The following is a 25568-nucleotide window of genomic DNA, read 5'->3' on the forward strand; positions in this document are numbered from 1 at the left end:
TACTCACTGGGGCCTGTATGACTATTTGAAGGGAGAAGGCAGAAGTCAAGAGCAATACCTATCTTTGTGGAAATACTTTGGCATGCCTTTCAAATTGCTACCCCATGGCAGGCCTTTGTGGAGGACAGAGTCCAGGAAATAAGGATGGAAGAGAGACAATGCATCTCAACAGCAAAAGCTTTGCATTACTATCACTCACAATGGGACTGCCATGTCAGCAGTGCTGAGCATTAGTGCCTATTTAGTTGTTCACCTTTGTCTGCCAAACTTCACTGCTCAATATAATTCTTGGGTTGTTTTATTAAGATCTTTGGAAACTGTGCCTCCATGTGCAAATGTGCAATCCTTGTGTTCTGATTCCAACTCTGAAATAATTTGATGTGGGATGAGGGACAAAAATAACAGTCAATAGTACTTTTAGTGTGATAAACTTAAGGTACAACCACTCTACTGCTGACTACAAAAACTCAATGGCCATAGTGTCCAGGTGAGTGACCACTCTTCCCTGGGCCTATATTTCCAAAAAGCTGTTTTAGTTACACACACACACACACACACACGCACGTGCACGCGCGCACACACACACAGGCACACACGCACAAAAATCTTATAATTATGGACTACATCAGCCCCATCCCCTCAATACAAGACATTTAAACTTGTTCATTATTTGTCTTAGAGCCTGTTTCTTTATAAGATGGCAGCCACAGCCTATATTCAAAGCACTCCCCCACCTTCCTCTCCCTTGGCTTCATAAGCCTACCCCTTTACAAGCCATCAGCCTTTCTGAATAAAGTAAAATTCTCCACTTGAGGGGAGAATGGCAGGTTGACATTTTAATGGTAGTTCTGACAGTAGCACTGTACTAAGAATGAACCCAGCCCCCCCCCCCCCCACCTCAGGACACCCTGCTGGCCAAGATTCTTCCATTGTTTCCAAACACAATGAGAAGGAAACGGAAGTTAGGAACCAGTATTTGTAGCAGCAGCAAAGTTCCTTGGCAAATCCTTTTGGTTAAATGAGGCATTCCTGCTGCTACAGTTTACCCTGAGGGCAGTGAGGAACCCAGCACTAACTAGAACAGATGCCAGGTCTTGCTGGGCAGGGCTATGTAATACCAAGCATGGGCCCCAGTTAGCAAGGAATAGGGAACTGAGCTAAATAACAGGCAGAGTTTGGCTACAAGTCCCTTCCTGCCATCACCAACCTGAGGGTTTTTCCAGGATAGAAACTGGCTCCCTGTGCCAGGGCCTAGGCAACAGCAGCAGCATCAGTTGTTTCCCCCAGATCTTGGCTGGATCACAATTTGCTCTAGGGGAGTAGCCCTGGCTGGAGCTTTCAGCTACCATGAATTTGGGTTCCCTGAGCCAGGCCACAGGCTGAGAAAACAATTAGATAGAGGAGCTCCGCCTGAGCTCACCTCTCCCCTTCCCTTAGCTTTGAGATTGTAGAGAAATAAAATAGGTGGACTGTTGTCAGTTTCAGATTTCTTTGGTTTCAAGAAAAAAATAAGTAAGACAAAATTGAAACCTGTTGGGGAACACTAAGCTCATAGTTTTTCATACTTCAAAGTAAGTATAGAGCCAGGCCACAGTGGGGAAGCTCTGAGTTCAAGGTGAAAACTTCTTTCTTAGACACTTGTTAGCTGTGTTGAGAATAATTCAAGGCCTTGGCACCTGCTTAGCTAGCCATGGTGAATTCAGGCTGATCTGCAGAAAATGTTTTCTTTCTGGGCTAGCTTTTCCCCTAACTCCCCTCTTCTCGCCTTAATAGTTAAAAAAAGAAAAGAAAAAAGACCAATAAAACATAAAAATAAATAAAATCAAAAGGCCATTTAAAATATAACAATAAGGACCGCTTCCCCCTAATAATGAAACTTGTATGTGGAAGTCAGCTTTAACAGAGCTATTCATGGCCCATAGTTTGAAGCCCCTAGGGCAGTCAGGTGTAAGCCCCAGCAATAAAAGGCAAGAGGAAAAAAGAAGTGGTAGACCCAAAGTCTTAGGACAAAAGGAGGGCCACACTAGCTAGGGCTGAGAGTAGGCCTCTTCCCCTCATGTAGATTCTGGGGAAGGTGGGAATGGAGACAGTTTTATTGAGCCTAGCTCCTCCCAGCAGGGCATCTGGGGATCCCAAACCTTTGCTCACATTCTGTTAATTTCTCCTATGCTTCCCACTGAAAAGCTTGAGTGAGGCCTTGAAATTCCAGTAGGTGCATACCCTCAGGACAGCCATATCTCTGGGAAATGGCTGGGCCATGAGTCTTGGGGCAGAATGGAGCCACATAGGCAGTTTCTCTCTGAGCCTTCAGAAATGTGGGTGGATGGTGAGTACATGATGTCTCTGATGTCCTAGGACAATGAAGAATGAAGGCACTTTGTTGGTTCTATGTGTGGGGAGTGCTTGCTGTGGAAACTGTAGGAAAGAGTGTGGTTGTATAATCACACCCTGCTATAGCTTCTACTTCTTGCTTCTACACCCTTGGTTAGAAGCTTAGGTTTCCCCTAGTCTCTTAGCTTATTGGGTGCACTGCTAGTGTAAGGGGCAGTGAGTGACATCCAGGGTAGAGGATATTGAACAAACTGCTAACTAACTGCTATCTATTTGCTAACAAACTGCTAACAAAGATTGGAAGTATTTCTCATTGTGGCTGGGCAAGGATAGTGTGGGCAGTCTGCTGGTAGAATTAGAAATTGCTGGGCCCCAGGAGTAGGCTCTCCCTGAGACATTTGAGCTGCTCTTCTCCAAGTTTGATCTTCTCTTCCAACTCTCGCTGTTCAATGATAAGAGCAGATTTCATTTTCACAAAGTGCTGGTAATCTTGGAGCTGGTCCTGAGGCAGGTAGCGGGAGACCATGCCAAACACCCACTTCTCCCGTCGGTCCACGTGCTCCTTCAGCTCCTTGGCATCGGCCAACTGTCCTGTCAGCTGCTGCTTCTTCTCTATCAGCACCAACTGGGGAAGCAGAAGACGCAATTAAGGACCATTCCAATTACCAGTCATTTGCCTAGCCCAGTGCTCCACCAGGCTTACTGCCACAAAGCAACTACCACAAAGCAACTACTCACTCTGCTAACTGATCAGTCCTGGATTTCCTGCCCTGAAGTTTACCTTCATGCAATAGCCTTTCTTTCTTGTAACAGGGGGAGGATATACACAACAGTGATTCTGGATGGGGGGATATGCAATCATCTTTTTCCATCTCTAAGCTGTCTTTAATCAGTGGGCCACCACTGACATAGAGGTGGGAGAAGGCTCTGACAAAGCCAGCTCGGGCCTCTTCTATCTGGTGAACAACCATCGCTGTGACAATGCTTTCAAAATGGTATGTGTTTCTGCATGTGTGTGTGTGTGTGTGTGTGTGTATGTAGCCTTATGTGTAGGCGCATGCATATGTGCCTCTCATTGTGGCCTCAAAGTTGTATCCAAAACCATTTGTATCCAAGCTGTGGAACTTACAGCCTCCAAATCTCAAGTACTTGGTGAGACCTTTCCCTCTAAGGAGGTGTTGGGAGCGGGAGGGAAGGAAGGAGAGGGAAATTGTTGCTGCTGCTACTGTCATTATATTACTACTACTACTGGCAGCTAACACCGACTCAGTGTTTACCCAGTTTTGGGCCCTGTTTTAAGACATTGACATGGATTATGTACTTTAATTTTCAAACCATATATGGTAAGTAGTGTGTTCACCTCATTTTTAAGAGATTGAGACAGAGTGAGGTTAAGTTAGTTGCCCAAAATCGCACAGCTAATTAGTAGTAGAGCCAGATTTCAAGGCACTTAAAAGCCAGTGCTCACACTCAACACTATGCTCTACTGCCTCCCAGACTAGCCACATTTGAAAGAGGAAACCCTGAGAAGAAGCAGATGATATTTCTCTCCATCCACACCTCAAAGACTCCAACTGTACCTTCTCCTGGTCGGCCTCTGAATCAATGCTGTTGAGAGCATTTTCTACCCGTGCCAGTCGTCCAGAGAGTGACAGCAACAGATTAACCACTTTGTCCAGCTCTCCAATAAACAAACGGTATTTTTCAAATTCATTGGACTTGCAGACAGCTTTTAGGTTGGCCTCCACCTCCTCCCCAAGGGCAGAATTGGCACTGATATCCTCCATCAATCCTCGCTGGGCCTCCCGCAGGACAGAAAGTTTTTTGCCAATGCTTTCAATAAGCTGTATCTAGGAGCAACAAAGAGAAGGAGGCAAAGAATGAGAATGAGGACCAACAGAAACTGATCTGTTCTTATAATCTCTGTTTTGGGATCCAAGTAACAGATTGTGGGCTCTACTCTAGTCACTGGAAACAAAACAAACCTGAGCAAGTCACAATTAATTCCAGTTTTCAGGATAGGTGCTTTATCTCCCATCTCTTAGAATCTGGGAAGACTCTCTGCTACCACCAAACTTTTTGGCATTAGATAAGTGGTACTCATGGGCTAATACCAAATGTAACTTAATAAATAGCTGCTGAAAAAAAATGAAACTAAACCACCTTCTTACATCATACAGAAGAATAAATTCAAAATGGAATAAAGACTTAAATGTAAGACTCAAAAACCATAAAAAATCCTAGAAGAAAATATAGGCAGTAAAATCTCGGACATTTTTCATAGTAATATTTTTTTCTGATATATCCCCTCAGGCAATGGAAATAAAAGAAAAAATAAACACACGGGGGACTACAATACACTAAAAAGTTTCTGCACAGCAAAGGAAACCATCAATAAAATGAAAAGACATCCCATTGAATGGGACAACATATTCATTAATGATACATCTGTTACGAGCTTAATATCCAAAATTTATAAAGAATGCAGACAACTCAACACCAAAAAACAAAAAATCCAATTTAGAAATTGGCAAAGGACCTGAAGAGATACTTCTCCAAAGAGGACATACAGATGTCCAATAGAGATGTGAAAAGATGCTCAACCTCACTAAACAACAGAGAAATGCAAATTAAAACCACAATGAGATATCACCTCACACCCTTGAGAATGGCTATCATCAATAAATCAACAAATATTTGTTGGCAAGGATGCACAGAAAGGGAACCCTTATGCATTGTTGGTGGGAATGAAGATTGGTGTAGCCACTGTCGAAAGCAGTAAGAAGTTTCCTCAAAAAATTAAAAATGGAACTGCCTTTTGATCTAGCAATTCCACTTGTGGGAATATATTAGAAGAAGCCCGAATATATGCACCCTTATGGTCACTGTAGCATTATTTAATAGCCAAGATTTGGAAGGAGCACAAGTGTCCAACAATAGATGAGTAGATAAAAAAAGCTATGGGACATCTACACAATGGAATAGAACTTGGCTGTAAAAAAGAAGGAAATCTTACCTTTTGTGAAAGCATGGACAGAGCTGGAGAGTATTGTGCTAAGTGAAATAAGCCAGTCAGAAGAGAAAAGTACCATATGATTTTACTTATATATGGAATCTAACGAACAAAATAAACTAACAAATGAAATAGAAACAGACTCATAGATACATAGAACAGACCGACACTTGTCCAGTGGGAGAAGGGTTGGGCACTGGGTGAAAAGGTGAAGGGATTAAGTAAAAAAAAAAAGAAAAGAAAAGAAAAGAGAAAAGAAAAAAGGCCTCACAGACACAGACAACAGTATGATGATTACCAGAGGGAGAGGGGAATTGGGGGAGGTGGGAGAGGTAGAAGACAGTAAAGGGGATATAAATGGTGACAAAAGAAGACATGACCTGGGGTGGTAAACACAAAAAACAATATACAGATGATGTGTTACAGAAATGTACACCTGAAGACTATATAATTTTGTTAACCAATGTCACCCTAATAAATTCAATAATAAATAAATACTTGCTGAAACTGTTTAATAAACAGGAACTTGAATGCTTGTGAGAAAATAGGTTGGAAAAGCACTGTCATCAATTATTTGACTATTTCTTCATTCATTCTCCTTCTATCCATTTGAGTACCTTTGATGTTCATGGCATTGTAGTAGATCTTCACTGCCTCAGCTTAGCTTTTGAGGCTTTTTGGATAACAGTCTGGGTTCTAGAGTTGTAATGACTCCATTTGTCTTAATGCTCTGCCACTTCCCAGCTGTGTGACCTTAGGTGAATTTCTTTATGGAGTTTTACTTTCTTTATCTGCAGAATGGGACAACTGCAGTACCTACTTCATTGAATTGTAATAAGGATTCAATGATATAACAAATGCAAAGGGTTTAGCATAGACTAAATTCTCACTAAAAACTGGCTGCTATTATTATCATTCAGTTTGACCCCACTCTACCATTCTAATCTCACTCCTCAGGACCTTTCATTATTAGCTTCTCACTGTCCTCTGTGTTCACAACATTCATTCTTATGTTCCTGATTTACTCATGTAGTTCTACCTGATCTTTATCTCTTCCTTCATTTTAGCTAGTCCCATTATTTCTTCAGAGCCAAGCTTTGCCCCTACCCTCCTGAAAGCCTGTGCCCTGATAATTCTTCTCTCAGTAATATTTTTCTTTTATGAATTCTGTAGTCTATTAGAATTATAGCGTATAGTGTAATTTGAAGTTGTTCACTTTCTGTTTCATGTATGTGAGTCTGATTCCTCTCCTACTAGATATTTTAAGTTTCTCAAGGGAAAGTACTGCCTGTGTCTTCTAATTTGTCTCCCCTATAGGTGTAACCAGTTCTAGGACTGCACTCACAGGAAGGTAGTGTAGTTGAGTGGAGTTTTGGAGTCAGAGAAGCCTGGCATCCAATGCCACCTCCCCAAAACTGTGTGACCTTGGATTAGATACTCAGTCCCACTGAAACTTCTGTTTCCTCATCTGTAAACTGGAGAAGTGCCTCCTCTCCTCCTACTCCCCATTCTTGTGAGGGTTAAATGAAATAACAGAGGTAAAATAGTTATGTGCCTGTCACAATAAGCACTTAATACATGTTTATTAATGTTGCTGCTGCTGCTGTTGTTATTATTATCACCTGGGTATTACTACTACTACTTCTGGGTTTGAACCCCCAACTGTGCCACTAAATAGTGTACTGACCTTGAGCAAATAACCTCTCTGTGCCTCAACTTCCCCATCTAAAAATATAATAACAATAGTACCTACATGATAATGTTGTTACAGAATTAAATGAGTAAATACATGTCATGTGCTTAGAATAATATCTTGTATATAAAGAAGTATGCTTCGATGTTTGTTTTATTATTATTCTTGCCCAGGCACTCTGGACCATAGGCTTGTTTGTTTTCTAGAGTGTGTTCCTTTCTACTTTATTTGGAGATATCCAAAGCGACCAAGACCAAAAGAATATGCTCTGGATTCAGGGTCTCTTGTCATATTTTAGAACTGGTCAAAATTTAGATCACTATGATCTTAGACTGAAGGGTAATAGGTTACATTTAGGAAATATTCCAAAACCCACTGGGAATGAGGGATCAGTGATATTAATGAGACAACACAATTAGATGCCAAGAGGTTCCCAGTTATATCCGTACCCTCTTCCCTCCCCAATAAAACTCAATGCCAGGGACAAGGGAGGGCTGGCGTCCAAATGATCAACCTGGAAAATCACCTACTCACCCCAGCTCTTACGTTCCATAGATCTTCCAAGATGAAAGTGAAGAAAACCCTTTGTTTTTTGGCATTTGGGCTTTCCAACCTAAACGTCAACCCTGGGGAAAGTGTAGTGGATAGGGCTGTGGAGTCACTACAGACCCAGATAGGGATGAGCTGCTTTTTTGGTATATTACAAATCAGTGTCATTCCACACCTGTCTTCCTCAGAGAAAAAACTGTTCCAGCCCGTCCACAATCTCTTCAGATCACTATGTGCTGTTCTGTGCTTTGCCATTTCTGATCACTTCTCTTTTCATCTGGTCAGATTTTATTAGGTTTTCTCATAATAAAAAGCTCCTGAGTAAGGCAGGAGGAGCCATGCCATGATCAGGGAACTTGAAATCCAAGGAAGCAGGCATCTGGATCAATAAAACTGTGATACTTCCACACTTCCAATTCTTTCCCTGATTTTGTTCCAGATTAGAAAGTGATGGTGGGGTCTCTTGTAAATGGCCTTGAGTTTTCCTACAGGTCCTATCCTGAATGGAAACATGGGCAGATGACTAATTTACACTGAATTCAGATGTCCACAAAGAGGTAAAGTGGGCCTTGCAGGTTGCCATGGAAACCTAGTTGTTTATAAAATAAAATGGATAAGTACAGGAAGGGCAAAGTGATTCCAGGAATTTGATTAGACAGCCAGGCTAGTGGTACTTAGAGGAAGAAAGGGGAGGCTTAGAACATTTCCATTTATTTATTTAATATTTTTAAGAGATTACTATCTTTGCAAATAAATACTAAAGTTCACCAGCTTATAATTTTTTCTTTTCTTTCTTAGTCTGTTTTCTCTCCCAGAAAGTTACACAGAGAATACAATCAATGATTGCCATTGGTTGGAGCTCAATGGCAAAAACTGATGTGTCCTAGGCAGTGAGTTACTTAACAAGGCTGGCTTATTTTGAAGGGACAGCCCAATAGAAAGTCAGACAGTCTTAACTTCAAGTCCTAAATCTAAAACCTAGTCTGTAACCCTGGGCAACTTATTCCTCTCAAGTGGTAAAAAAAAGGGATAGTAATGTCTCCTTTATAGAGTTGTTTTAAGGATTAGAGAGACACTGCAGTTATGATTATGATTACTACTCCCATAATTGCTATTATTGACCATATCAAAAAGAGACTGGAGTTGCATTTGTGAGAAACCCAGATAGGTTATTTGATTGCTGTACTGAAAATACAGGAATGTACCAAGATGTTCTAAAGAACCTAGAGGCTAGGGAAATCCCCAGACACACTCAAGCTAAATACAGAAAAATCTCTAAGGCATATTAAAAAACTTTCACCTTTTTTTGAGCCAGTTCATGGTCAACTTCCTCCTCTCCTAGGCCAATCTCTGCCATCTCGGGTTGGTCTTTCAACTTGTTCAACAGCTCTGCCTTGGCCACAGAGATATTGTAATAAGCTGAGTAAGAGGTAGGGATCCCTGGGCCTCTGTGATGAGGTGAGAAGTGCTGAAATTCTTGTCTGTGGGAACAAAGAATGACCATTTGAGCATCTCCTTTGAGAGGCTGGCCTTTCCTGTTTTTAATTTCCCTATTTGTAATACAATGGGACCCTGTTTCACTAAGGAGTTGTAAAATAAGGAAATAATGGACCAGGAAGCACTGTTCAAATGTAAACAGACCCCACAAAAGCTATCTAAAAGGCAAGTCAAGGCCAATTTTAATAACTTAAAAGGCAATTTCCTTGCCCCTTACTTCTGCAGCTACAGGGACTTCTTTAGAGATAATTTGGTTTGGTCATTGACATCCCACTAAAATCCAGAAAATCTGACAGGCCCCTAAAGTTTTGGACTTATCATCAATGATCCCCCTTGGTTCATGGCCCCAGTATATGGATCCCAAGGGGGGGACTAGGTGGTAGGGTTGTATCTGAGACGTTAGCTATTTGTCATCTTAAGCCTGTTGGCTTCCCTACTATCCATCCTGGACCCTGCCCACCCCATCTCTATCTAGTCTGCTTGCTTGCAAAAGCACCCTGTGGCTTTTCTGGACACTGATAATTTCTTCTTTCCCAGTGGTACAACTCCTGCTCGAAATGGCCCCTCCACTGCAGAACTCCCGCAGCAAAGCTGCCACCCATGACCTTGGAAGTGGTTACTATGTTGGAGACTGGGGTTAGCAGCCCTGCCAGGGACTTGTCACAGCCCACCACGTCTCTCCTGAGCTCTTTTGAGACCGCCTGCTGTGGAGCGCACCTTTGGCCTGAGAAGGAATAGCATCTCTCCACTTCTGGCATATCCCCAAAGGCCCCAACCTCCTCCCTAGTTGCAGAATAAAATGGGGGGAAAATGGAACCAGTGGCACCAAGGCGCTGGACAAGTGTAGCAGCAGACCCTGTTGTCTTGGGTTCACTGAAGCCCATGGGGCTGAGGTGCTGCTTCTTGGAGCCCCAGCTCATCAAAGAGAACTGCTCTTCAGGAAAGAAGTAGCTCTGGCTCCATGCTGGCTTGGGTTTGGTGTCTTCTGCCATCAAGGCTTCTGGTCTGGCATGAGGAAGGAAATAAAAATAAAATGCTTCAATGTCAGGCTTCAGAGACAGAGGGGCAAACAATTCCACCCATGATTTATGCAAGGGGGAGGCCCACCCCCTCTATATTCTTGTTGCCTACCAGCCACCCCCACCTGTCTGTGTCACTGCCCCTTTGCTAACCTCTAGCTCTTTGAAAGGAAAAATAGGAGAACTCATTAGTCATTTTTGCAGCTATTTGCAGCTCTTAGATAAAGGTCAAAAATAATGGTTGAAATGTTCCAGAGCTATTTACTGATTCATGCTATGCTGTCTCCTAATTCATCACACAAAAGAAACTTTGGCATGCCAATATTCCTCATCCTAGGTATTCATTTTACGTGTAGGTTTTAAAGCTAATAACAATGATAAAGGAACACTACTAGCTAACATCACACAGTGTTTACTATGTTCCAGAAGCTGTCCTATGCTGTGTGTTGGGGGTGGGGGAGATACAGATATAAAATCCAATGCTCATGACAGCCATTTTACAGATAAGGAACATGAGGCATTGAGAGGTAAAGTAACTTTCCCAAGGTCACTAGAGAGTAAATGACAGACCCATGATTTAGACCCAGGTGACTTAACTTCAAAATCTGTGCTTTCAGTCACTATGCTATACTCCCAAAGGGACAACTTGACAGCATATAAAACCGTGCATGTAAGGAATTTTCTGACTGAACTATATCCATGTTAGCAGAGAAAAGAGAACATTCTGGGGAGCATATGAATGTATAAGATAGGGAATTCCTATATATAACAAAAATATTTAAGGCATATGTGAGCATTCTGACTGAGAAAGTGCTGAAAGAAAGTACTAAATTAAAAAAAAAGGCATGTAGCCCTGTTACAGAAACGGAGGTGTCCAAAAACCTCCAGAGCTTGCAGGCTGGGGGATGGGGAGAAGGAAGCAGCTTTCAGAATGCTTCCACATGCCTGAGGCTAGTGGCTAGTGTCTTTCTTATGCAAAATGGCTGTAATGCATCCAAGGCCTCAGGTAGATGGGAGGAGTCTTGGACCAGGGGATGGTATGGAAAAGGCACACAGAGCCTGGGTGAGGTTCTGTGAATGGTCAGGACTGAGTGCCATGCCCATTGCATCACAGGATGCAGTCAGGCATTTAAAAATGAGCGGCAGACATTTTAAGGAGTCTGACGATGCAGTTTTAAGGAAGGGATGTACCTTGCTGCTTTGAAAAGGAATAGACTGACCATGTGGATTACAAAGGACTGACTATACAGTTTACAAGGAGGCTGAGAATCCACGAGGTTCTGGATTAAGAGCTGGTGGACACCATAATGCAGATGAGGTCTCCCCAATCAGAATTGAGTGATTGGCAGTTACTGGTAAAGCTGAACTATATTTGGAAAGTAGGGAAACGGTTTCTCTAACTTTTCTAAAACTAGCTTGGTTTGGTAGGGGGGAGGTAAGGATATGTGTTTATGGGTGTTTTAAAGAACATAAGACTTAACAACAGAAATCTGCAAATAACTAAGTCTATATAACTGTTAAATAAACAATTCTTTTTCTTTTCACTAAACTCTGGTATTAAGAGTTATAATTTTGGCGGCAGGCAATCGGGCCTCTAACTAAAGAGCCCATGGGTTCTGTTTCAGTTGGAGCAGCCCAGGGGTTCTGTAACAGCCCTGGTCAGGTAGCTCAGTTTGTTGGAGCAGCATCCTCATACACCAAGGTTGCAGGTTCAATCCCTGGTCATGGCACATACGGGAGTCAACCAATGAATGCATCAAAAAGTGGAACAACAGATTGATGTTTCATTCTCTCCCCCCATGCCCTCTTTCTTTTCCCCCCTCCCTTCCTCTCTCTAAAATCAATCAGTAAATATATTTTTAAAAGAATGTGTCAATTATATCTCAACAAAACTGGGAAAAAATAAAAATACATTTTAAAAGGATGTACGAATTAGAGATGCTGTTCCCCAGCAGACAGAGCCCTGTATCATATTATAGTGTATTGTGTTAAGCACAATGTTCTAGGGTTCATTTCCTCATAGGCTCCATTAATGGGGCAGGGTTTACAGGAGATCTGAGAACATAATCTGAATTTGATAATGGACATTGAAGACAAAATCAGATTCCTTCTACAGAGCACTGAAAGGAAATGAATAGAGTCCATAAATCAAGGAATACCAGCACCTGGGTTAGTGTTATTAGATTTAACCAACACTCAATAAGTCACTAACCTGTTTCTAAATGTAACCCAGGATTTTGTAACTGAATAGCATGTGGGTTACAGAGATAATATGGGTTAATTTAGATTCAAAGTATTACATATATACTTGCCCCTAACACTACTCTCCTTTACAAAATCCTAAAGCCACTTCCTTCTGGTTAGAACCCTGTGTTATCTGAGAATCTGGAATAGGTTCTTTTGGAGGAGTCCAGAAATCCTGGGATGATGTAATAGGCACAGCGAGCCAGACTATCTGGGTTCTGGCTACCTGTGATGTTCTGTAAGTTACTTTTTACCTACCTGTGCCTCACTTTTCTCTAAAAAATGTAGAAGACTAACGGTATCTATTTCATAGGTTTTCTGTGGAGATTAAATCAATCAATACATGAAAGTGCTTAGAACAATGCTTTGTACATGGTAAGCAAGCAAAAATATTAGCTATGTTGGGAATGATGCTGTTCCTTAAATTGCCATCACTCAAAGAAGCATTTATAATTGACTTTTTGCAGACACAAGCCAGGGCTGTATGCAAACAAATGCTTCCCCGTGCATCACACAGTCATTAAAAAAAATCTTTGGAACAAGTTACAAAATCTGTAATAACAGCAATTTCTTTTTCTCTGGCCAAGGTGCCAAGGTGAATGGAGACACATAAAGGAAGGACTGGGAGACTGATGGAGCTACTATGACTACTACCTCCCATAAACATTACTCTACAGGAGATGGGAGGGCCTTGTAAAGGCCTGGCCTACTATAAGGACAAAATCTCTGAGACTAAAATAGTGAAATAAACATGGATTTGGGAGTCAGAAAGATGTGGTTTTGAATCTTTGTTGCACAATTCTGACTTACTTTGTCACTTATTTTGCTCAGCTTTAGTTTTCTCATCTGTCAAATGGGGATAATAATGGCCCTTAGGGCTGTTGGGAGGATTAAGTGAAATAATGGATATAAAATGACTAGCAGTGTCCAGCACAGAGCAAATGCTTTATTCATGTTCATCCATTCATTTATTGTTTCTTCTGAATATTAAGTACCTATTATATGTTAGGTCACCTTCCCTTCTTCCTGCTGTGATAGGTAACAATTATAGTCACTTTCCACAAAATGTATTTCAATTACAATAAGAATGCTCCCCAGATAGATGGACAGCTTAAGAAGCAGCCACTAGGGATCTGATAAGAGATTCTCACAGTGTGTGGGAACCAGGCCCTGTAAGTGCTGTGCTTGTGGCACTTTGGGCTGGAAAACCTTGACTTTGGAGCAAAGAAGACAACCACGCAGTGTAGGGCATGCATATAAGCATTGGCACTGTGAAGGGAATAGGCACCAGCAGACCTGCAGCCAGACAACACTTTTGCTTTGGCCTCCTTGCCCAGGGCAACTCACCCTGTCAACTACCATGTATTGCCCACTGAAGCAAATGCAAAGAGATAGGTAAAACAAGGGTGGGGGTAATGGAGAAAGTAGAAGAGGAAAACTATGTTCTTAGCTGTTATAAAGAATGATCAGGGCACAAAGCACCCAACCCCAGGAACATCTTTGATGCTGGGGTGTTTGGAAGAGTTTAAAAGCCTAGGTAGGTCTTAGAGCAAAGGCAGGTCAGGTTGCAACTTGGCCTGTTGTTCTGAAGAACAAGTGTAAGAAAAGGTAAAAAAGTGCCTGAACCAGACTTCTAGGAAAAGCCTAATAGAGGCAACAAGGCCCTCTGGCTCAGGGGCAAGAAACTGATGCATATCTTAAAGACAAACTGGGAAACAATAAATATATTTTGACAGTGGTATTAAGAGATAAGAACATGAATAACTACAGTTTACTGAGCACCTACTATGTGCTAAGCATGGGATATGTCCTTTACATAGATTAACTTCATATTCACAACAACTACGTGGAATAGGTATCATTGTGCCCATCTTCCATGTGAAAAAACTGAGGCTGGAACAGTCCAAGGTCATGCAACTGATACATGGTGGAGGTGGAATTCATACTCATGCTGTCTGCCTCTTCAGGGACCTAATGTCTTTCATAAGCACTTACTTGGAGGGATCAGTGGTCTCCTGCTCTGATGTCCTCCAAAGCCCACCGATGCCATAATAGCAAGGCGGCTGAGTCTTCTCATGTTGAGATCCTAAGTGGCCCCTTATTGGAAGCAGGAAGTCACTGGAATGGAGAGCAAAAGACTCTTGCTCTGCTGGGAGGCTTTGTGCGTCCTGCCTTGAGACCTCCAGGTGACTAAAGCCCAGGGGTTGTGGCTGCTCCAGGACTTTCTCAGTGTTGAGAGCACAGGAACCAGTGGTTTCTGAACTGAAATACTGGGGTGGCAGCTCCTCCTCGTCTCCTCCCTCTTCCTCCTCTTCCTGTACCCCCTCTTCCTCCTCTTCTTCCTCCTCTACCTCCTCCTCTTCCTGCTCCTCTTGCTGTGGCTGTTGCTGCTTCTGTTGCTGTTGCTGCTGCTGGGCTGCACGGAAGAGCCTGTATTTCTCCCAGTTGGGAGGAGGAGGACGAGGAGGAGGAAAGGCCTTCTTTCTGGTACCCAGAGGATCTAACTGGGTTTCATCAACTTTGGTAAAGAGCTCCCTTCTATGCTGCCCCCAGACTTGGGAGCTCTGGGGCTCCAAGCTAATGTGGCTCTCTGAGAAGGCACGGCTACGCAGCGGGTGGGGCATGGAGGCCATGGAGCCCCCCTCCTCAGAAATTGAAGTTTCCTCTGTTTTTTTAGAGGACTGCTTGAAATCTCCAAGGAGGTCAAGAGAAGAGATTGTTCGGTAGCTTGACAAGTCCAGTGCTGGGTTCTCAATGCAAGGATGGAAGGGGGTTGCCCATGAAAAGCCAGCCTTAGAATGAGCCATTTCCCTACAAAAGAGCAGATGGGGATTGTGTAAAACAAGCAAGTTGCAGATGACCCCATGTTTTTGATGACATCATTTATGTAAAATTAAAATGACCACAAAACAATGTAATCTATGTAGTAAGTGTAATAATAATATTATATAATGTCTTAACATATTTAATCCTCATAATAACCTTAGTAAGTTGCTATTATTATTGTCCTGACAGCTGGAGAAACTGGGGCATGGGTAGATTAAGTAATTGTCTCAGGGCCATAAAGCTAGTAAGTGGCAGAGCTAGGGTTTGAACCTGGACAGTCTATCTCCAAAGTCTAAATACACGCACCACCTCAATCTGTTTGTAGCACTCAGATTGAATGTGATATATCCTTAGGCTTACAAGTCTGGTTATCTTGCTTCATCTGTTTTGTTTTTAATTAAAAAACATTCAAATATTTACCAACATATAGATTGCTAAAAAAATTCATGCTCCTACCTACTGCTCAGAATAAGCACATCTTATTACTTTGCCATTCACTGATGCTTCATGAAATTTTTTAAAGAAATAAATAATACCCTTGTTTCACTCCCCACTTCCATTCCCCAGTTGCTTCTTTAGATGCAAGCTATCTTATGAATTTGACATGTATATGTTCTGTCCATGTTCTTATACTTGTAAGAAAAAACATTAAGCAGGACATTTAAAAATATCTGCTATTTTGGATTTAAAATCTCTCCTTCTAATGCTATTCCAGTCAGAATTCTCAATAGGAATTTTTAACTGCAGAATTTTTAAATTAGCTTGCAAAATAAAGCAGGATATAATATTAAAGAGTATTTGCTACAGAAGAAATGGGGGGTTGAGTAAGGGATTAAGCATATTATAAAGAAATTATAAAGAAAACAGTGTATTACTAATTAGTGTAACAGAATGGGAAGTCCAGAAACAAATGAAACTATTAAAACAACATATATAATTGACCTTCCATAACAAGAAGATAAAGATCCAAATATGAATATATATATATATGCTCACCTGAGGAATTTTCTCATTGCTTTTAGAGAGAGGGGGAGGGAGAGAGAGAAGCATCAATGTGAGAGAGAAACATTGATTGTTTGCTTCCCATAGGAGCCTGGACAAGGGATTGCATGAGCCGACCACTGGGGACTGGACCCACAACTAGGTATGTGCCCTGACCATGGATTGAACCTGCAACCTTTCAGTTACAAGACAATGCTCTAACCATCTGAGCCACACCAGCCAGGGCTAGTAAATCTTTTTTGACATAACTTCAAAGCAGTGTTATTTGGAGCTATATCATGTTTTATATATTTCAAAACAAATTCCAGATTCAAGAGTTAAGGGTGTATGTGTATAAAATTTTAATATATATGTTATATGTGTATGTATGTATATATAATATACCTATAAGAAAAAAACATCAAAATTAAAATCATTTGTGAAGAGAAATAACATTCTCATCTTATAAGCAATAGAAGAAAATACCCAACGAAAAGGAGTCCAGATTTATTTCAAAATGTATAAAAATATGTAAAAAACTCAAACTTCTATATAATAAAGAGTCACCAAAGTCATAGGACATTTATTAAGCCCACTAAATCAAAATGTCTGGTTTTCTGCTGTAGCCTGTGAGCAATTTGCATCATTCTAAGTACTGCCTAGTGATAGGAAATTCCAGCAGTTCAATCAAATCAACAGAATATCTATTCGATAGTCATGATGAAGACTGAGAATATTTTTTAAATAATATACATAATGGTAACCAAGCTCAGATAGAATGGAAAGCAAAATATCCTTCACTCCCCTCATCTCCAGTCCCCATTCTGGCTAGTTCATCAGTCACATGGATCAGAAATTCATATCCACATATCCCCCACTCTCTTCTTATTCAGGCCTTAGCCCACCTAGAGCTCATTTAGATTAAAATGCTCTCTTGCATACAAACTTCCATCTGGCATTTCCCCTTCATGAAACAAAACAAACAAACAAACAAACAAAACAAGGTGGTAAATGGAAAGTAAAAAGATGACAAATGTTATTAGGCAGAGAGGATTATCCTGACCATCTTATCGAAAACAGAGATGACATCCATAATTTTCCTTTGTCTGTTTTGTTCTTTCTCAGAGACTACATCACCACCTGATAGTACGTAACATACCTATTTTTACTTGTTTATTCTGTGGCCCACTCTCTAACTAAAATGTAAGCTCCACACTGGCAGGGATCTTGTGTGTCTCATTCATCTGGTATCTAGTGTCTGGCACATAGTAGGCATTCAATAAATATTTGTTTAATAAATGAATTAATACCAAAAATGGGGGAAAAACAAGGGCGACGATAATCATATCATTAAAAAGTTGAATTAAAGGCAAAAACAAACAAGAAAAAGAAAGGCACTATAATATTAATAATTAGAACAGATAATGAAGATCTAACTACTCTGAATCTTTATGTACCAAATAACAAAGCATCAAAGTTTCCAAAGTCAAGAGGATATAAAGTACAGCATACGGAATATAATCAATAATATTTTAATAACTAGGCGTGGTGCCAAATGGGTACTAGATTTACCTGGTTGTTTACTTCATAAGTAACATAAATGTCTAATCACTATGTTCTACACCTGAAGCTAATATAATATTGTATGTCAACTACAACTGAAAAAAATTAATAATACATTTCTAAAACAAAATCTATAGAAAATGCAAAGGTAGAAAAAAAGCAGAAACAAAATATGAGATTGTTTCAGCTGAAGACAGATTTGACAGTCAAAAACTAATGGAGCCCTGACTGGCATGGCTCAGTTGGTTGAGCATCATCCCACAAAGCAAAAGGTTACCAGTCTGATTCCAGGTTAGGGCACATGCCTGGGCTGTGAGCCAGTCCTGGGTAGGGGCATATGTGAGAGGCAACTGATCTATGTTTCTCTCACACATCCACATTTCTCTCCCTTTCTTTATCCCTCCCTTCCCTTCTCTCTAAAAGTGAATAAGTAAAAATTTTAAAAATATAAAAAAAATAAATTTATTCATACACTAAAAAAAAGACTCTACTTTTTTAAAGGGCCCACTGATCATTTTTTAAAATTGATTATATATTAATCTAAAAAGTAGAAGTGGTACAGAGTACAGTATCTGGTCACAATATAGTAACACTCAAAATTAACAACAAAAATACAAAACAAAAAAAACCTTCTAGCATAGAAAATAAAAGGGAAAAATATTCTCCACTCTAGTCAAAGTAGAGATCTAATCTGTAACTTTAGGATACCTCAAAAATAACAACAACAACAACAAAAAAATAACAACAATGAAAATATGAGAAGCTAGAGGATATGGTTAATTAAAGCAGTGGTAACAGGAAAAATTGTACCCTTAAATACTTATATCAAGACATAAGAACAAATTAAAATACATGAATTAAGCATTCAACAAAAGAGGTTAATAAAAGAGGCACAGCCCTGGCTGGTGTGGCTCAGTGGGTTGAGTACCTGCCTGCGAACCAAAGCATTGCCGGTTTGATTCCCAGTCAGGGCACATGCCTGGGTTTCAGGCCGGTCCCCGGTTGGGGGCATGTATTAGGCAACCATATGTTGTTTCTCTCCCTCTCTTCCCCTCTCTAAAAATAAATAAATAAAATCTTTAAAAGAGAAAAAGAAGAGAGGCACAGCAATAGACCTAAGCAAAGCAGAAAGAAAACTCATGGCACCAATCAATATCCTAGAAAACAAATGCTAGAACAAATAATTAAAGCTAAAAGCTAGTTTTTTAAATGAAAATTAAAATAAGACAGACCACTTGTTTATCTAATTAAAAACCCAAATGCAAAAAAAATTAGAAGAATGAGAGTATCTAAACCCACCAGTTACCAATGAAAAAATATTGATAGATTTGATCAAAAATAAAAAGCACACTCACATGGTCTTGTGTTAATTCTAACCTTCAAGGAACAGACAACCCCAATGCTATTTATGTTTCCTAGACTCTGGAATCTAGAGAATAGAGGGATAAGAAAAGAATCCACCCTGGCTGGTGTAGTTCAGTGGATTGAGCGCTGGCCTGCAAACCTAAAGATCTCCAGTTTAATTTCCAGTCTGGGAACATGCCTGGGTTGTGGGCCAGGTCCCCAGTAGGGGGTAGGAGGGAGGTGGCCAATCGTTGTGTCTCCTGTACATTGATTGATGTTTCTCTCCTCTCTTTCTCCCTCCCTTCCCTGTTCTCTAAAAGTAAATAAATAAAATCTTTAAAGAAAAAGAATCCTGCACAATGCCAATACCAAAACTCAACAAGAGATACATTAAGGAAAACTAGAGGCCATTCTCATGTAGGAGTACTAATATATTTTTGTATTTAAAAACAAATATTAGGTCAGTAGTACATATAAGCAATTTATTAATAAACTACTAGCATATACTGAAGGCACATACTTAAAAAATTCTTTCTGAGAAGGGTGCACGATCCAAAAAGTTGCAAACCACTGGTTTGAGAGTCACTCCTAATCAAAGTGGCTCCTAATCAGAATCATCAGAAATCTGTTTAAAATGCAAATTCATGGACCTCAGTCTGGAAACTGGAACTTAGTACCTCTGGCAGGGTCCAGGAATCCGTATTTTTAACAATTGGCCCAAGGGATGCTAATACGAGTGGCTCAGGAACCATACTATAGAAACAAAGGGCCAGGGTAAAAAGGATGTATAAGTGTTGTGGTTTAGGAGTAGAGGTCTGAAGACAGAGTTATTTGTTCCAGTTAGATTGGTTTTTAGTCTATATAGCCTGTCTTCCACCCCTCGCCACACACATTCCTACCTTCTAACCCTGCCTTTCTCCCTCTTCCCATTCTTCATCTGCAATCTCCATCTGATAAAATGTAGGCAGTGACAGCAACATCTCATTTGGGCCACTGTCCCAAAGCTATGGTCAGAAGAACTCTGCTTCATGACAGTAGTGAGAAGAACTCTGCTTCATGACAGTAATTAAATTTACTATTCTTTCTTCTTCTCCAGCCAGAGCACAGGAAAAGCAATAGAGCATAGCAGAAAGAACACATTGTCAGAAAGACTTGGGTCTAAATTCCAGTAAAAATTTTAAATCTGGTTCTATAACCCAAAAGCTGTACAACGTTGAGCAGAGTATTTAATTTACCTCAGTTTCAGTAAAATGTCTTATCTTACAAAGCTGTTGTGAGGGTTAACTATATAAAAAGGACCTAGCAACAGAGAACAGACTGATAGCTGTCAGAGGGGAGGGGGTTGAGGGGCTGAGTGAAAAAGCTGAAGGGATTAAGCAAAAACAAACAAACAAACAATAAAAAACACCCTCATAGACACAGATAACAGCATGGTGATAACCAGGGGGAAAGAGGCAGGGGGAGGTAGAAGAGGGTAAAGAGGGGATAAATGGTGATGGAAAGAGACATGACTTGGGGTGGTGAACACACAATATGGTATACAGACAATGTAATATAGAATTGTATACTTGAACCCTATATAATTTTATTTACCAATGTCACCCCAATAAATTCAATTAAAAATAAAATAAATAAAAATAAATAAAAGAACCTAGCAATGATGCTGGGTACATGAAAGGTGATTAATAAGTGACAAGACTATGTTTATTGTTAGAATGAAGTCCCTTACTCAGGACCACTGCATATGTTTGTACAAGTTGTCCAGTGTACAACCTTCACTGCTGTATGCGTCAGCCTTGTTCCTTGTTCCCATTAAGGGAGCTGGACTGCATGCCCCTCTGGTTAATGTTCAGACCTGCTTAATAGCTGAGAGATCAGGAGACCTTGGGTCCCAGCTCAGCCACACACGGCTGCCTAGCCAGGAAGTCCTGGCTAACCAAGGATTTTAACCCTGGGCTCATTTACTCACTCTTTCCATCTATTAAAGAGGAAAGATAATAAAAGACAAGTTTAGGCTTAAGTGCAGAGAGAAGATCAAAAGGGCTAGGTATTCTAAGTTGTCTTGTTTAGGTACTAATCATTAAATTGTTCTCACAGAACTTACCTATAGGTAGCCAGCTCAAGAATCAGCTGGAAGAAAAGAGCATGACTTTCTAGGGACATTTGGCACACTGATTCATGACACTGTAGTCCTATCTGGAGGCTCTGGGCTCTAACAAGGTAACCTGGAAGTTGCTATTCTCTATATCAATTACGATTTTAAAAGCACAGTCTTCCCACTTACACAACTTGTATAGGACCAGCCTGAGCCTTGCAGAGTCACTTATATCAGGGGGACAGAGTCGGCAGGACTCCAGAAAGGGGAAGAAATGCCCTCAATGGGATCAGCTGAATCAATGGGTATACAAGTCATTCCAAGTTCTCACTGAATAGTATACTGTGCAAGGGGAGTAAAACCAGCATAGCCCTTGCCTTCCTGGCACTAACAGCTGAAACAAACTGGTGAACAGGAGGCTTTCATTGAAATGTCAGGCTCAAGCTGACAATATTGGCCTCTAGAGGTCCTAATTTCAAAGGGCTCAAGACTCCTATATGCACAGAAATCTACAACTCCACTTTGGGATCAAGTGGAGGACAAGGAGCTTTATTAAGGTAACAGAACTACTGTTTCTTACTTTTTACTATGTGCAGGAGCCCTGGCTGGTTTAGCTCAGTGGATTGAGCGTCGGCCTGCGAGCTAAGTGTCGCTGGTTCGATCTTCCAGTCAGGGTACACCAGAGAAGGAAAACTCTGACTCCAAAAAACCTCCGCTGCCTTGCGGCATACCTCTTCAGGGGAAAGGCTAAGGGAGTAAACCCCGACAGAAAATCCGGAGCCGGAGTCCCTAAGGCGGTTCGACGTTGTAGTCAACACCGGCAACTCCTGCGGCGCACCTGAACCCAAGCTGTATTGACTCCGTCTTTCCCTTGGATCCTTCAGCTGCGAAGAGAGGGGGGGTCTGCTGCATGGGCAACAGCTGGCCCTCCATATCACCCTGCCCAGGCTCTGTAGCTTCAGCGTCATCGCAAGATGTCGATTCAACACGGGAGGAGACAGATACCATGTCACTCCCGAGTCGGACTGCACAGCCATTCTCGGCCGTGCAGATAGACTCTTAAGAAGCTACACCATCGTCTCTCGAGACGGACGGCTGCCGACGACGACTATGTGCAAGGCACTGTTTTAGGCACTTCCATGTATGCATTTCTATTAATCTTCACACCAACCCTTTGAAGTAGGCACCATTATTGCCAGTTTGTGGAAGAGGTTCCTGAGGCTTAGAAAGGATATATCATTTTCCTAACTAGTAAGACAAAGTAGTGTCCAGACTGAAGCTTCTTGCCTTATTTTACTCCATGGGACAATCCCACTGAAGCAAAAACTTCTGGGGAGGGGCAAAAAGTACTCGCACTAGTTCATCCCCAAGTGTCCACAAAGACTTTAGCTCCTTGCTGAATACAGAGAAGAAAGCATGAAGGCTAAGTATGAGTAAGGGCTTTGTTGACACTGGCAAGCAGACTACATCTCAAAAACAAAAGTAAATTGCCTGCCAAGTCCTGGGCTGTTCTCTTTCCCTCTTGATACAGGTTACCTTATCTTCTGATGAATAGATTTTTCCTTTTGGTCAAAAAAATTTTTTTTCCCAATAGTAATTGACCATGAAAACCAATATTTGCAGAGACTGAAAAAGTTCCTCCTGCCTCCTCCTCAGCCTTTTTGAAGTTTTCTTGTTCGGACATTTTATTTTTAAACTCCCCACAATAGCTTGGCATTCCAGGATCTCAGCAGTAAGGGTGCACAGGTTCAGCCCCTCTCTCCTTTCCCTTTCCTCAGTAGCCAAAAGATAAGACTTCTCCAGGAGAAACAGCCACTCCCAGGTTATTGCTGAAGGAAATATTTGCAAGATCCAGGAAGTGAGACACAAGGAGGCTATACAAGAAGGGGAGAAAAGCTCAGATAGTTTGTTGTTCCCACCCTTCTCTGCTGCTAGGTTCACAGAACTTCAAGTAAGAAACAATTAGCCAGGAAAAAACAAATGGAAATAGCAGAACTCACCCTGGTGCTTCTATAGCCCCTAGGAGGCTGGCTCAGTGTCCTCTTAGGAGATCAGAGAAGTCCTTGCTTTATATGGGCTGTCCTGGGTAAAGTTTAGCTCCCTCTCTCCAATGACCCCAACTTGGAATTTCCAAGGTCTTCCCGTTAGTCTCTGGACCCTACACAGTGTCATATCCATAGTGATAAGGGATGGTAATAATCACTCTTGTTTACTGAGATTCCATCATATGTCAGGTACAGGGCTGCACACTCGAGAGATTTGATTTCATTCAACCCTTGAGACATTCTTCTGGTCTGAGTATTGTCTTCCTCACGTTAGAAATGAGGCTCAGAAAGGTTAAGTTACTGAGGCAGCACAAAGAGAGTAAGTGACCAGGAGAAGTTACAATTAAGGTCTATTGGGCTCTAAAAAGCCATGTCTTGGCAAGCACAACATGCTGCCCCTCCAGTGTTTTCATAACCTTCTTAAGAGATTCAATAGAAGACATTTTAGGAGTGCATAACACATTGCCAAGGGGCCAGGAAGGTTTGATATCCACAAGAACAATTTAGCTCAGTATCAGGCTAGCCAAAATTATTAAACCTCTCTTCTCTAATATTCAGTGGTGCTGAAACTAAAACATGCATTAGAATCACCTGGAGGGCTTATTAAACCAGTTGCTAGGTCCTACCCCCAGAATTTTTACTTTTGACAATTTCCCAGATGATGATGGTACAGGTCTGGGATCACACTTTGAGATCCACTGCTCTAATCAGTCATTGTCTACCAGTTTCCCAACTTACCAGGGTATTTTAAGATGAATAAAGCCATTAAAAAGCTTGTTAAAACTAAGTATAGTTAATTAACTATATAAATACCACCCATGTGACAAGAGGGATAAAATAATGAGCACACTGGAGCTCCAAAAAACTCTGAGAATCCAGATGCTTTTTAAGGAAATTTGGTGCCCCACCATGGTTAAACAATGGACAGGCCTGAGGGAATGAACAAGTTTTGTCTATTTGAGTCCTTCTATATACCAGACATTAATGTACTGAATTTCAAAGAGCCAGAATACAATGAAGCAGACTTAATATCAAAGTTATAAAGTTATAAATGATTCTATCTCAGTTTAACAGGCATCCTAGGTGCTTAATTATGAATGACAATTATTATAGAGTATTCTTTGACACGCATAAACATTTGAGATTTTAACGCTTTGAGAGTAACCCTTAAGATTCATGAAATGTAGTAACTGCTCATTGTGCAAAGGGTATGAATTTGACTTTGCAAGGCACCACAATACTGGTTTGTAGGGCAAGTGACCCAGCAAAGGAGGAAGCCTAGCTCAGTCAACCACTTGGCACGCCCATCTCAACATGGCTTGATGGGTCTCTATTTGTTGTCAAGGTAGATATGTGAAGTAATCATGATAGAGAGAAAATGTGCGTCTTTGTTAATAATGATACTGAAATGCAAACTATCTGCAAACTAGTTCTGGTGATGACAGTGAACAGAAATGGAAAGGTCTTAAGAAAGTGATGTTTCTGAGCCAGATAATAAAATGTTTATTGGTGGTGGTAGTGGGGAGGGGGTTCTATGTTGTAGTGGTAGTGACAAATTTGGAGATTCACTCACAAAGATCTGGTCATGTGCCCCCTCAGAAATGTCAAAGTTTTCACAGATGTAGATAAGCGAGCTAAGTGTCGCTGGTTCGATCTTCCAGTCAGGGTACATCAGAGAAGGAAAACTCTGACTCCAAAAAACCTCCGCTGCCTTGCGGCATACCTCTTCAGGGGAAAGGCTAAGGGAGTAAACCCCGACAGAAAATCCGGAGCCGGAGTCCCTAAGGCGGTTTGACGTTGTAGTCAACACCGGCAACTCCTGCGGCGCACCTGAACCCAAGCTGTATCGACTCCGTCTTTCCCTTGGACCCTTCAGCTGCGAAGAGAGGGGGGGTCTGCTGCATGGGCAACAGCAGACCCTCCATATTACCCTGCCCAGGCTCTGTAGCTTCAGCGTCATCGCAAGATGTCGATTCAACACGGGAGGAGACAGATACCATGTCACTCCCGAGTCGGACTGCACAGCCATTCTTGGCGGTGCAGATAGACTCTGAAGAAGCTACACCATCGTCTCTCGAGACGGACGGCTGCCGACGACGAGATAAGCAGAAGTGCTGGTTGATGGAGAATTCTAGCAAACCAAATTCTGGCTAACAGTGAGATCAAACATGTCTGGTAATTAACACTGTTATTGGTATGGGGATTTTTCCAAAGCCTTTGATATTTAATTTCCCAGGCCTAAATCAAACTAATGTGGGTTGACTCTTCCTGGGACTTTTCTCTTTTATTATAAAGTTCAGCAACTTGACGTGTATCCAGAGAACACCATGTTCATTCAACTCTAGCTATTTACACTTTACTAGATGCC

The 25568-nt window shown here is 41.3% G+C and overlaps 1 protein-coding gene across 1 annotated transcript in view; it reads right to left on the bottom strand.

Annotated features, from left to right (window-relative positions):
- Positions 1–899: 899 nt before the first annotated feature.
- The window catches only part of SHROOM4 (shroom family member 4), a 68579-nt gene continuing 43910 nt past the window's right edge, over positions 900–25568 (bottom strand). The window contains exons 3-7 of the mRNA XM_090265008.1: positions 14342–15157; positions 9939–10088; positions 8887–9067; positions 3912–4181; positions 900–2956 (exon numbers count right to left, since the gene is read on the bottom strand). Coding sequence (XP_090121134.1) covers positions 2687–2956; positions 3912–4181; positions 8887–9067; positions 9939–10088; positions 14342–15157 — 1687 coding nt within the window. The 3' untranslated portion in view covers positions 900–2686. The remainder of the gene's footprint in view (positions 2957–3911; positions 4182–8886; positions 9068–9938; positions 10089–14341; positions 15158–25568) is intronic.

This window comes from Furipterus horrens, unplaced genomic scaffold (genome assembly GCF_987537825.1).
Source record: "Furipterus horrens unplaced genomic scaffold, mFurHor1.1.pri manual_scaffold_17, whole genome shotgun sequence".
In the NCBI taxonomy this organism is placed as follows: domain Eukaryota; kingdom Metazoa; phylum Chordata; class Mammalia; order Chiroptera; family Furipteridae; genus Furipterus; species Furipterus horrens.